The sequence below is a fragment of the Erythrolamprus reginae genome, chromosome Z (assembly GCF_031021105.1).
Source record: "Erythrolamprus reginae isolate rEryReg1 chromosome Z, rEryReg1.hap1, whole genome shotgun sequence".
Classification (NCBI taxonomy): Eukaryota; Metazoa; Chordata; class Lepidosauria; order Squamata; family Dipsadidae; genus Erythrolamprus; species Erythrolamprus reginae.
The window spans coordinates 130730819-130745421 of record NC_091963.1 but is presented as its reverse complement, the minus strand read 5'-3'; the positions used below and the strand labels follow the sequence as shown (position 1 = coordinate 130745421).

Below are 14603 nucleotides of genomic sequence, written 5' to 3'. Positions count from 1 at the left end.
AGGGGAAACAGAGGCTGAGCATTAGTTGGCTCATTGGATGCTGCTGAAGAACACATCCCAGGATGTGTCATAATTGATCCAGCATGCCACAGTTTCTGGGAGTGGCATGTTCAGAGACGTCACGACAGCTGTTCTTCACTTCTGCATTTGGTACTGGAATTAATGATGATTGGGAATTTTTTTTTAGCAATAAAAATAGCTATCTTGGAAGCTTCCGCATATTTTATGCAATCTTTCATGTTTTTTAGGCTTCGGGATTTTCCTTCTCTTTACAGAACAGGGCATCATCCACCAAAGTGGGCGCTTCTTCACACCATCCCACCCACATTGGAATCAGTCTCATAGAGGATAAAGAAAAAGAAGAAAAAAACACTAAGCCAGATGTTCACCGTTACAGAAATCGTAATTATTTTCCTGAGAAAAGTGAAGCTCTTGATGCTGCTAACGAGGGGTGGGGGGTGGCGGGCGGGGAATTATTAACATCAGCGTCATTTTGCAAAATCCGCATAATTGTGGGTGTACTAAGCATATTCCTCCTCCTTGGTGCATCTTATGTTTCGCAATAGAAAAAAGGGGATGTGGTTTTGCAGATGACATGGCCTGTTGGCTGGGAACAAGTTCAAAATAAGATTGCACAGAAGTCACGGTTGGACACTATGATCTACACAGTCCAGTCCGTGTTGTGTGTTAGGAGGTACAAATCCTCAGTGGGGACCATTTTCTGCCCATGAGAAGAGCTGAGAAGACTATCCTGGCTATAGGACTGATGGAATTTTGAAGATGAAGCTTTCCCTCAACATCTTCTTCTTTGGTTGGTATCTGACCCAGAAGGGAAAGATAATCTTATATGCTTTTCGATAGAGTGGTGGTGGTGGTGTAGGGAGGGACTTAATATTGTTTCTTATTTCTTGGTTACTGTGCCTTTAATGGCCTGATCTTCTTTCCAGGATGGTGGTTGACCAGGCAGTGTTGTACCTCTAGAGGTGAGTCAATATGGTGGAAATGTTTTACATCTTTTCTTCCAAATGCTGGGAAGTTCTGGGGATTAACTTTCTGGGATGCTACCCTTTGAAATAACTGTTACATAATGAGGGTTTTTGGCTTAGACCAGTGATGGCGAACCTTTTTTCCCTCAGGTGCAGAAAGAGCATGCACGCATGCTGTCACGCATGCACGAATGGCCACACCCATAATTCTATGATTGTGGAGGACGAAAACTGCTTCCCCCAGCCCCACCACCCCCAGAGGTGCTCTGGGGCTGGGAACAGCCTGTTTCTCAACTTCTGCTGAGCCCAGTAGGCTCATGTTTCACCCTCCTCTGGATACAAAAGACTTCCCTGAAGCCAAGGGAGGGTAAAAATGCCCTCCCCCGTTCCCCCAGAGGCTCTTTGGAAACCAAAAATACCCTCCCAGAGCCTTTGTGTGAGCCAAAAATCAGCTGGACAGAACATACATGCACATTGGAGCTAAGCTAGGGCAACAGCTCGTGTGCCAGCAGATATGGCTCCATGTGCCATCTGTGGCACCCAGGCCATAGGTTCGCCATCACTGTCTTAGACAGAGGCATAATGTAAGCACTCCAACAATCCGACACTTCCACTGATGAATATTTTATTCCTAGGAATTGGCCACAAGGGTCTTCGTATTTATTTCAAAAGTCTATTCTGCAGTAAAGTTTTGGAGGAATCCCTTGCTCTTCAGATACTTGCGGGGAATGCCTTTCCCACTCTTTCTTGGAAATGTATTTATTTATTAAATTTATATGTTTATTTATTTATTTTATTTATTAGATTTGTATGCCGCCCCTTTCCGTAGACTCGGGGCGGCATACAAATCTAATAAATGTTGTCCATTTCACTGTGTAGCAACTCTGGCTGGGCCATGATTGAATGACTGAACTGGAACAAAATTCTGAATTAGTCCCATTAAAATTGGTGGATGCATCTATACTATGCCTGGAGTTCAACTACTTTTAATTTTTCTTTTGTCTTTTGTACTGTACTATGTTGTTTTCAGTTCAAGCTACTTTAACTTGGCTAAACATGTGTCCATACATGGTTCTCAGTCTTGCTCTTTTAACCATTTAGTCATGTCTGACTCTTGGCGATTTTATAGGCAAATGCTCTCCATGCTACCCTGTCAAGCACAGCTTTTTAAAATTATGGGATGTTTAACTTCATATCAAATTTTATGTTAACAAACCAGTGTGCTCTTTGCTTGCCCCTTCTTCTAGTTCCACTAACCATTCCTGGCATCATTGACTTCCCCAATGAATTTGCATGCATGACATGTCCAAGTTAAATCAGACATGACCGTATGACTTTAGCTTCTAGTGATGTGCCTGGTTTTATATCATTTCTCTGCTAGTTGCTCCAGCTGTCCATAATTTATCACCAGGACCACAGTTCAGGATCACGGTTTACTTAATTAGATTATCAAACTGAATTGTAGGGATATCTATGCATTAGGGTACTCCTGGTTTAGCATAATTTAGAGAGAACCTATTCAAGATAAGATGTGGTAATGTTTGTGTGTAGTTTTGCTGCACTTTTGGTATTTTGTGTACAACTTTCTGTGCACAGTTTGCAAATGATGAAAAAATGAATGATTTGCAGTGAATATTTGAAATAACGTCTCATAAAGCAAAGAGCAGGCAGGCTGTATTTGACAATGCAAATAGAGTGATGAACTGCAAGTTATGATGAAAAATTATACCAAGTAGAAAATTATGTGTACATTGGTATCAAATGTTATGGCTGAAGTAGAAAGAGTATTGCGCCGAATGCAGAGTAAGAACACGGACAACAAGTAGCTGGAATTAAATGGGGTCACTTTATTTGCATAAAACCAATCAGAAACATTTAAACTTATTTACAAATGACTTGGACCTGCAGAGGCCAGTAACAAACATTTGGGGCGGAAAATAAATGTACATAACATTCCTGGACAACTCAGGGCATAGCTCCTTGCTGAAACAGGCGAGGGGCCAATGCCTTTGCCTGTTACCTGGCCACGCTAAGCGTGTGGGAGGGCTCACCATCCAATTCCTGTCTGGTTATTATGTAAGGTGAGTCCCCAGGGCATCCCCCCTCCAATTGCTCCGGCCGCTAGGTACCTTAAGTTCCTGGCGAGAGGCTGCCCTTCGTCTTTAAAAGCTGCCCAAAGGAGAACTCGCAGTTGCTATACTCCCCTTTTTTCCACTCCTTACCTGCCAAATAAACCCCAGTGACCAAAGGGAAAGTGCCAATTGACCGAATTAAACTCTGAAAGCGAGGCACCCCAATCACCATCCCTGCTCCACAGTGTGGTATAGGCGAAAAAACAGTCAAAGCTAAAAATGCTGGAACTGCAAAAAATTCCTATACGGCCTCTAGAGGGTGACTCCAGCAGGCACACTGAAAGATAGGGAGGGCGGGTGGGTATTCGGTGCTCCGTCGGGTCCGGGAAGGGAAAAGAAAAGGTAGAGCGGCCCGACCCCTTAAATAGGGCCGGCCAGCACTGCCCTCCCCAGACCCGGAAATTGCACAATATATCGTGCAACGCCAGGCCGGCGGTCTCGCGATACTCGCAAGACCGCCGGCCATGGAAACGTGTCATAGAGGCGCACTGCATTCTCCCAGCCCCGGCGCAACTCCCCGCCAGTCACTGAACCGGCCAGCGGTGTAATTTCCAGGACTTCTTGTCATGAACATGGTAACATGATAAAAACAAGTTCAGTTCCCCACTTTACATAATTCCCTCAGATCTCTCCCCTCCAAAAAAACTATTCCTTCTTTTAAACAACTCCCACTCCCATATAATCCTTTCCTTGCTGATATAAATGACCCCATTAAAAAGTTGCCAGGCTTTGAACTACCACATCAGGAAATAACAATTCTGAATCGGATTCACACCTTACATGATATCTATGAGACTCTCTGTATAAATGAGGCATAATATCCTCCCATGAATGTGATTGTGGGATCCAATATCAAACTGTAGATCAGAGTTCCGCAACCTTTTTGGTTTTGTGAACCAGTTGGGGGGAGGGGCAGGAAATGGTGTCATGTGTGCTCAAGGCCAGGTAATGATTCCTCAGTCCACCAGTTGGGGACCCCTGCTGTAGATTACCTCATGACTGGCAGTAAGCTGAGGGCATTTACTGATCCAGTATCTCATTGTTGTTGTTTTTGCAATATTGATGTTGAACTTCTGTGATTAGATGGTCTAAGCATAGGTATTTGAACCACCAATCTAATGTTAACATATACAGTGGTACCTCTACTTAAGAACTTAATTCGTTCCGTGACCAGGTTCTTAAGTAGAAAAGTTTGTAAGTAGAAGCAATTTTTCCCATAGGAATCAGTGTAAAAGCAAATAATGCGTGCAAACTGATTAGGAAACAAATAAAAATTTGGAATTTGGGTGGGAAGAGGAGGAGGAAGAAGAGGAGGAGGATAATCACTGCCCAGAGCGAAGGGAGCATTTCTTTTTTCTGGGCGCCCAGAGAAAGAAAAATGCTTTGTTCGCTCTGGACTGCCAAAGCCTCCTTAAGCACCACTGAAAGGCTCCTCTGGCAGCCCAGAAAAACCCGAGATAGCCAGGATTATAGGGGGAATGGCAGGAAACTGGCCAGGCCTTTGTGCTGCTCTCAAATTTCCTGGGAAATTTTTCCGGGCTCAGGTTCTTAAGTAGAAAATGGTTCTTAGGAAGGGGCAAAAAAATCTTGGAAAAGTTCTTAAGTAGAGGCGTTCTTAAGTAGAGGTAACACTGTGTTTTGCTAGTCCATGTATGATATGTCAATTAAACTTATCCAGTTTGCCCTATAGATCCTGAGAGTGAACTAGAGTCCTACACTTTCTTACTCCTCAATTAAAATTCACTATAAAATATATTTTCCACTCAATTATATTCAGTTCCTTTTTCTTTGTAATCTGAAAAAGAATTAGTGTTCTTTCAAAATATAATTTTACTTCTTCAGAATTCTACTTCATCTCAAAAGAAGTCAAAAGGGGAGCTTCTGCCCCCTTTTCAAGGAAGTTAGAGAGGAAAGCAACAAACAAGTCCTAATTTTATCTGTTACTAATTTTATCACATTGCACATAGTATGAAGCACACTGACGTTTTATCATAAATTGACATGGAATGAAGATGAAATCACAAAAGGAAAAAAAGGAGGATAAGCAAAAATGTTCCATTGAGATGGAGGGAAGAAATAGAATGGGGTTTTTTATTATTTATTTTAATAATAAACAAACAAAACAAAACATACAGACACACTTTTATATATATACCGTGTTTCCCCGAAAGTAAGACAGTGTCTTACTTTCTTTTTACCCCCAAAAGCCCCACTACGTCTTACTTTCGGGGTATGTCTTACATTGGAAAAAAATTGAAAGGGTCGTGTTCCTGAAGGCATCTCCCCAGAGTCCAGAAGGGCAGCCGTGGGACAGGAGCCTCGTGAGCCCTTTTCCAAGTTCAACCTCAGGGCTCCAAGCGGCGTGCACGCGTGGAGCCGCAGATGCGTGTCGGGGAAGCGTGTGTCTGGAGGGGAGGAGCCGCTCTGCGCAGTTGGGCAGCCCCACCTGCCTGCCGGAAAGGAGGCAGGCGAAGGAGGGCGCAGCTCCAGCCGCTCGCCTTGGAGCCGGTCGGCCTCGCTGGCCGCTTGCAGCCGAGCCTCGGCAGGACTCGGTTGCTGGGACAAGCGCCTTTGCTGCAAGCCGCCGCCCACTCGGCTCGCTTCGCACCAGCGCCGTCCTTCGCTTTGCCAAGCCGGGGAAGAGGCGGTGGCGCCGCGGCAAGGCGAAGGAAGGCGCAGCTCCGGCCGCTCGCCTCGGAGCCGGTCGGCCTCGCTGGCCGCTTGCAGCCGAGCCTCGGCAGGACTCGGTTGATGGGACGAGCGCCTTCGCTGCAAGCCGCTGCCCGCTCGGCTCGCTTCGGACCAGCGCCGTCCTTCGCTTTGCCAAGCCGGGGAAGAGGCAGTGGCGCCGCGGCGAGGCGAAGGCGAGGGGCGCGCGTGGAGGTTGGAAGTGACGTCATCGGGCTCCCCCCCCCCGGCAATACCCCCATGTTTCCCCGAAAGTAAGACATATGTCTTACTTTCGGGGTACGGCTTATATTAGCCGACCCCCCTGAAACCCCCGATACATCTTACAATCGGGGGTGTCTTACTATCGGGGAAACACGGTATATATTATCACATGCTTTTTTGCTGAAATTTTAAAATTAAGAGAGACTAGGATGGCACCATTTCGGCCTTGTTCTGGCCTCATCAGCTAACCACACCCTTACTGGGATTTGATCCGGCAGCTTCAAATTAACAGCTGAGCCACCAGACCTGATCCCTTCAGCTCTGTACCAGGGAGGGGCTATATGTTTTTTATGTCGGATCACCCTGGTATATTGAAGGAACGTCACAGCTCCTTTTTTGCCTCTAGTCCCAACCCAGGGCCATTTCAAGGCAGTTAATTTATTCATAACCGACAACTATATTCTGTATGTATCACATGGTTTTTTTTCTGAAATTTTAAAATTAAGGGAGACTAGGATGGCACCATTTCGGCCTTGTTCTGGCCTCATCAGCTAGCCACATCCTTACTGGGATTTGATCCGGCAGTTTCTGCCTTGTAAAGCAGAGAATTAACAGCTGAGCCACCAGACCTGATCCCTTCAGCTCTGTACCGTGGAAAGGCTATATGTTTTTTATGTCGGATCACCCTGGTATATTGAAGGAACGTCACAGCTCCTTTTATATATAATCACAAAATGAATTTGCTTAATACTTTACAATTCTGTTTCCATTGATTCATTCTTTTTCTTAAATGTTAGTTCAATTTTTTTTTCTATCCAGCTATATAATTTCCCCCAAACTGTATAGTAGTCTTTATTTTGTTTATTCTGTAATTAATATGTTAATTTGCTTAATTTAGCACAATCTAGCATTTTCCTAATCACCATTTCTTCATTTGGTATATTTTCCTTTTTCCAAGTTTGTGCAAACACCAACCTTGCTGATGTTAATATATGTGTTCTCAAGTAGTAGTCTTCCTTACTATGCTGTCCTCTAATTATTCCCAAAAGATACATTCCCGGTTTCATTTCCAATTGATAATTTAACATTTCTTTCAACCAGTTTTGAGTTCTAGACCAAAATTTTTCTGCTTCCGGACATAACCACCAAATATGATAATACATACCTATGGCAGATTTGCATTTCCAGCACTTATTACTTATGTTTGGATGAATTTTGGCTAAACGTGCTAGAGCATGATGCCACCAATAAAACATCTTATGTAAAAAAAAATTATACGATACCGACAATGTCATCTTATAATTAATTTTCCATAATTTTTCCCAATCATCTAACTGAATAGAATAACCAAAATTTGTCATCCATGCTATCATAACTACTTCCTCTGTATTTTCATAATTTAGTAAATAATTGTACATTTTGGGGGGGGGAAATGATCTGATCCTATTAAGATTTTATCTATTTCACTAGGTTTTTTACATATTCCAAATTCAATTAGGTCTTTTTTATATCTACTTTGTACCTGAAAATATGGTAACCAATCTAACTCCAGGCCTTCACTTTTGAGTTTTTCTCTGGATTTTAAGAATCCCTTGGAATCTAAAGGTTCTTCATATGTTTTAATTTGGTTTTTATTAATTATATTCAGATGTATTTGAGCTTCCAATGTAGATAGCCATCTAGGCACTTCTCTGTAATGTTTTTTCCTTACTTTTCTCCAATGTTCAAGTAAGATATTCCGTATCTGGTGTTGTCTAAATTGTGAGTGTTTGATGTGCTCTCTTTCCCACAGGTGTGCATGCCATCCCTCATTAATATTATGTCCCTCTATTGCTAAAATTCTATTGTTGTCCAATTTAATCCATTATTTAATCCACAGTAATATTGTAGCCTCATAATATAATTCTAAGTTCAGAAGACCAAATCCTCCTCTCAGTCTCGAATCCTGCAGTGCTTTTATACTTATTCTTGGTTTTTTGTTGTGCCAAATAAATTTAGAGATTGTTCTATTTACGTTTGAGAATTTTTTTTTATCCAATTGGATTGGTGCCATTTGAAAGAGGTACAACCATCTCGGAAGTATATTAGATTTTATAGTGTTAATCCTTCCCATTAAAGATAGATTTAATTTGGACCATTTTTATAAGTCTTCTTTGGTCCTATTTAAAAGTTTAATATAATTTAATTCTTCTAAAAACAAATATCTAGATGAGAGCCAAATGATGATGAGATGGAGCTTATTCGATCCTGAACGAGTTAAAAGTGGTTCATTTAAAGAACAAAGATACTTATGAAGCTTTTTAGTGAAAGCAAGGATAGTAATTTACAAGAACAAAAATAAGCTGTTGTGTAGTGAAACATATAGTGGTAAACCTGGTTTAAACTCCTTTTCCTTATCTCCTGCCTCTTTTGGTTTGGCTTATTATATTTTCTGCTTTTTCCATGCTTTTCATACAGTTCCTTCACTCGATGAATATGTATTTGCGACCATCTGTTAATACTCCAGACCAAGGGAAGTCTTGCCAATTTCAGATTCTACAGAGCACTTTAATTGTGTTTCAAACATGGAGGGAAAATTTCAGTATAATTCTGTGTAATCCCGTCTGTGTGTGAAGAAATAATATTGATTTTGAATTACTGTTATAATTTGCAATATCATTTGGAAACTGTTTTGGATATGGTGAAAACTAGGGGGATTTATAGGAACAGAAATATACCAAATGGTATATTGAATTCCCTAGGTATAAAGGTGATTTAGTTGTATTTCTTTCTATTATCTCCCACAATATTCTTTCTAGTTCCCATAATTGAGAGGCCAGGTGAAATCATCGCCCGGACGACATTTGCAGCGGCAAGGAGGGGCGATAACACCACCTCCCAGCTGGGCATGCTTACGCGCAGCGCAGGTATGCCCACATGCTGCTATTGCAGCACGCCGAGTTACAGAAGAGGGCCGGCAGTGTTATATACTGCCGGCCCAACATTCCACAGAATAACACTGCCGGCCTGACATTCCACAGGATGGGAGGGGTGTTTTCAGCACCTACCAGCTGATTGTTGCCCTCAGGAGGCGGGGGAGTTCCCTCGAGCCGTAACTGGCTTGCAGGGGATGATGGGAGAGAGGGGCGTGGTTAGCAGGCCTATTTCAGGGCTTGCTCTTCTCGCCCTCTCCCCTTTTCGCTCCCTGCTCACCTCCCGATCAATCACCCACCCACCCACTCTCAGCTATATCCAGGATGTCTTTCAAGAGGTCGCCCATAGGGGCCGAGAAGGAATTTTTTGCAATCTAGTAAGTTTATGTCAGATTGTTTTTTCACTTTCTCCATCCTGGTCATGTGTGAAGTTTAAGGGTTTAGGGGTGTATTGGTTTGTAAATAGGTTGATTTGAATTAATTTTATTATTGGTCACTATTTGGCCGAAACGGGGGGGGGGGGGAAAGGTTGTCAGTAGCATCTGGGTATTCCCCCTTGGGCATCTTTTGAAAGGTGATGGGTTCCTTCGTCACACAAGTCATGCTTCCTCACTGGATGGAGCGGTGGGAAGGAGGAACACTTGGGGCTCATCCACATCATTTCCGGTTCTGGGTCATGGGGGTGAGCCCTCCCACACGCTGGGCATGGCTTTACATTTGGGTGAAGGCATGTCATGCTTCACCCTTACTGTTGGGGTTAGCTCTGGCCCAGCTCCTGCCCCAAGGACTGTGGATGTGGGGGGGACATCCACATGCTGCAGGCCTGTTTTGCTCCCGGTGGAATCTGCTGATGCAGGCTCCTCTGACCAAGAAGACATGAGTGACAGGGAGGAGGAGAGTGTGGCAGACAGCTCAGAAGGAGATTAATTATCTAGCTCCTCCTTGGATTCAGAAAAAAAGTTAATGATACAGCCACGCATGAGGAGAGTGATGCATAGGCACCAACAACTGAGAGATTATTATCAAAGAAAATGAGACCACCTGTGGTTGGGTGGGGCTGTGGCAATTAGTGAGGCTTCTATAAATAGCAGCCTGTGGGTTTGGCCATTGTGGAGGATTATCTGATCGTTGTGTTTCGTGCCTGCTTTGCTGACTTTGACCTTTGTGTGCTGATTTTTCCCTGCTTTGAAACTAAACCAGGGCAAAGTGTGTTTCAATTTGTGAAAGAAGAAGGACTGTGACTGGCCTCACAGTTGCAAGCTAAGTATCTCAGAACTTATAAGGGACTTGTACAAATTACCAGTTTGTTTGGAGACAAGTGCTCTTTGCTATACAAAAAGAGGGCTTCGTTTATTTGCATTTTCGGTATAAAGAACATTGTTTTGAATTTTCAAACGTGTGTGTGTCTGAAATTGTATGTGTGCATTTTCGGGAGGATTCTACCAGAGAACTCGACAGAACACTTACCAAGCAAGGAGTTACGCCCATTAGTTGCCCAGGTATATTGTGTCAGGTATTCCGCCCCATTTAGTTTCCTCTGCAGGTCTCTTTCTGTAATTCAATAAAGTGACCCATTTTCATCCAGCTCTTGTGTTTGAGTGTTCATTCCCCATCCAACGCAATATGCTGCATGCTCTTTTTCTGAGTTCAGGTATATATCTCACCTTTTAACTGTGTTTAGGGGATAGTAATTCTAAAGCTAAGCATGAAGAAAATAATTCTTGTTTACTTTCAAAGATAATTTTTGCAAAGGCAGTAAATCACAGGTGTGCAAAACATTTCAAAGCCAAATGCCTAGTTTCGAGTTCAAAATAGCACACTCTAAAGGCAGATCAGGTTTTTTTTAAAATAAGCGGACTTCAGATTTGAAATGTTTGACTCAGCATTACTAAAAATGTCTCTATTAAATATCTAGAGAGAAGAAACAAAAGAGAGAGCACAGGAAAAAGAAAGCCCACAAAAAGAATTCAGAACTGAATTCTTTCATATAAAAAGAAATACCAGCTGGTATTGACCAATAATAGAAGTTGGGCATAGGTTATATTTAAAAAGACACCCTCTGGATGTTGCAATCTATGTACAATGTCCTAGAATAAATAATAAATAGAATAAATAATAAATACTCAATTCAGAACTAGAAAATTTAAAATATAAAATATTGAATAAAGTAGAAGTTGGTGATATGGAGTAAAATCTTCCCTAGTTTATTATCTAGGCTTAAACACATCGACCTATTTGCTGAACGCTATTGCAGTATATAATCAATGGTATCAAAAATCTGAAGACATGAAAATGGTAATATATGGCAACAAAATAGATATTATTAGTGTGTTCTCTTGTTAAGTGCTCCTGATGGAAATCATTTCTTCCAAAAAGTATTGGCTTTTCTTCATAAAGAAAAGTACTGCTTCCAAACACAGAAAAAGTCCTGATTTTGCCTTTAATTGTTCCATTTCTAAGGATAAATAGATGCTCTGCCTTCCACATTTTATCCACATTTATTATTGTTTTTTGTCTTGTCCAGGTCAAACTCTTCCCACACCTTTGATATCTACCAGCTTCAATGGGATTGTTGCTTTGGGAAAAAATGTCGCCATCTTCTGCAGGAGTCAAGACAATTTTTGGGGAAAATTCTATCTCACCAGATTTACAAGGTTTCAGACATTAGAAACTATAGGATTTAAGGAGACATCCAATCAAGCTGAATTTTCCTTCTCCCTTTCTAGCAAATCACAGGGGGGCATGTACAACTGCAGAATTTGCCTGTACCAAGGGCCATGCTCATCCTTCAGTGATAGCATCTATCTCAATGTAACAGGTGATTTCTGCTCAGTGATTGTTTGATTTTCACAAAACTGGCACTACATAGAGTTTCACAATTTTGAACCAGCCAAATATTTCCTTTCCAGGTTAGAGAAGCTCATAAGATAATTTTTGGCAAATTGCTCTCCCCCATGCCATTTTTTTTTATTTTACCCCTTTTATTCCCCTATAATATAAAAGACAAAAATACAAAAGTATTAATAGTAAAAATGGGGAGGGAAAAGGGAAGAGAAAAGTGTAGAAAAGAAGGGGGGGAAGAAAAAATTCTTTTTGATGCAGTAAGATATGACAATAACATCAATACTCAACTTTTTTACTTTTATGTAATAGTATAAAGTATCATTTCTATAACAACAAACCTATCTAATCAGTAAACCCCAAAATCAAAGTATCATTTTTCCCATTTGAAGCACAAAGTCCAGAAGCGGTGTCCAAGTAGAAACAAAAGTAATTTTGTGTGTGTGTTTAAATCAAAGCTGTCAATTTGGCCATCTCTGCTAATTCCATTACTTTTGCAACCATTTATCCATTGGGGGGATTGAAATGTCCTTCCATTTCATCGCATAAAGTAATATTGCTGTTGTCAACATATATAACACCAAAGTTCCCTGAAAAAACCTTTTCCATTAAACCTAAAAGAAAATTTTCTTGTTTGTTCTCTATCACCCAACTTATCTCACAGGGTTGTTATTGTGAAAAGGAAGGAAGAGGGAGCACCAGGGGTGGGCTGCTGCCTGGATGGGGGAGGGACAGGGGGGGCGCAGTGGGATAGTGGAAATGGAGCTCAACCCCAGAGCACCCAATTTGCACTGAAAGATGTTGAAAGAAAATGCAGGGCATCCTGTGTAAGCCACGCACACAGTGTAGTAGTAAAAATTTAGGTAGCCCTTTGGTAGCCCACCACTCTGAACACTGGAACAGGAGGTGGGGAATTAGCGTTTGTAATGCCTGAATGGAAAGCCAAATTTCTTCTGTTAAAATATCCAAGCATTTTGCAAGAAACTTCCCTTCTGTGTCCATAGTGAGGCCATCCAGATTAAAACTGGTTCCTTTTCTTACTCTGATATGAATTGGGTTCTTTTCTGGTCCTTGAAGTGCCAATTCCGTACCTATGCTTGGGCCCCCATGGGGTTGGACAAAGAGTTTCTACATGTGCATAAAGGTAGCAAAATAGAAATGGGGTACGTTACATCTTTGCATCAGATGTTGTTGACCTCATGACACAATGCAGCCATTTGCGCATCTACATCATGGCACCTATAACTTCGCTTTGATATCTTTTTAATTTTATAGATGCCACTCTCTGTAAGCTAAGGGTGGATTCTACTTACTTTCCCCAGCAGTTTGCATCACGACCAGTGTTCCCTCTAATTTTTTTTTGGGGGGGGGGCGGAAAAGTATAGTGTCTGAGCGGCAGTCCCTTCGGGACTGGGCGGCTCAGAAACAATAAATAAATAAATAAATAAATAAATAAATAAATAAACAAACAAACAAACAAACAAACAAACAAACAAATAAATAAATAAATAAACAAACAAACAAACAAACAAACAAACAAAAAACCCACCCTGTTTTGCCTCAGAGAATTTCAAAATAAAATACTGTACTGTGTGTCTATAACAGTGAGTTCATAATAGGGCAACTCTATCAATATCAAAATGCCACTTAAATAGTTGAGCTAGTTTCAAACTAGATTTTGATTTTCTTTCTCTCTTCCTTACTCCCATTCTTTTTCTTTCTCTTTTCCTTCCTCTTTTTTTTCTATCTGTTTCTCTCTCTTCCTCTCTCTCTCCTTCCCTCTCACTCTTTCCCTCTCGGCTTCTGGGCAGGTTTGGAAAACTCTGAGTTGATGATGATTTTTAAGTGAGTGATTGCTCACTGCTCAGCTTAGAGGGAACTATGCTTGCAACAGTTATTTTACATGCAACATCCCCGTGGTCACATGATAAAAATTTGGATGGTTGGCAAGTGGTTCATATTTATGATGGTTGCAGTGTCCCGGGGTCAAGTGTTTCTCTCTCTTCCTCTCTTTCTCTCTCTTTCCTTCCCTCTCGGCTTCTGGGCAGGTTTGAAAAACTCTGAGTTGATGATGATTTTTAAGTGAGCGATTGCTCACTGCTCAGCTTAGAGGGAACTATGATCACGACAGAAGTGCACGCTTTCACAGAAATGACCCTCTGCATATGCCCAGTACTTTAATAAAAAAAAAAGTTTCTGTGCTGCGCAGAAGCAAAAAACCAAGATGGCAGATCCTGTGGTGCCATCAAAAGAACTGGCTTTGGGGGGTGGGGACAAGCATGGGGCACTGCCAGACTGTCAAGTTACTACAGGTTCTGTAGAACCGGTCTGAACTGCAGGAACCCAGCTCTGCTGTAAGCTGACATTGATTAATATATCACTTTGAAGACACAAATTTAGGTTAAGGGAGATTTGGATGCTTGGCCCTTGGATAAAACAGTAGAGTGGAGAAGAAATACATAGGCTTTCTCATCAATTTTTTTTCAGGGGAATAATAATAATAATAATAATAATAATAATAATAATAATAATAATAATTTATTAGATTTGTATGCTGCCCCTGAGAATGGAGAAGAGGATCCTTTTCTTGCCACAAAACTGAAAAGGGAAAGATGTTATTTATGACTGAATGAAGGAGGAGATACAGTGATATCTCGTCTTACAAACGCCTCGTCATACAAACTTTTCGAGATACAAACCCAGGATTTAAGATTTTTTTGCCTCTTCTTACAAACTATTTACACCTTACAAACCCACTGCCGCTGCTGGCATGCCCCACCTCCGGACTTCCATTGCCAGCGAAGCACCCATTTTTGCACTGCTGGGATTCCCCTGAGGCT

The 14603-nt window shown here is 41.6% G+C and overlaps 1 protein-coding gene across 3 annotated transcripts in view; it reads left to right on the top strand.

Moving 5' to 3' along the window:
• The first annotated feature begins 634 nt into the window (after positions 1-634).
• The window catches only part of LOC139154847 (leukocyte immunoglobulin-like receptor subfamily B member 4A), a 35238-nt gene continuing 21269 nt past the window's right edge, over positions 635-14603 (top strand). Inside the window, exons 1-3 of one of the 3 annotated variants that reach the window (XM_070729861.1) lie at positions 635-811; positions 948-983; positions 11447-11740. In XM_070729861.1, the coding sequence (XP_070585962.1) occupies positions 781-811; positions 948-983; positions 11447-11740 (361 nt within the window). In that variant the 5' untranslated portion in view covers positions 635-780. The remainder of the gene's footprint in view (positions 812-947; positions 984-11446; positions 11741-14603) is intronic. The other 2 variants (XM_070729863.1, XM_070729862.1) reach the window with 2 other exon arrangements.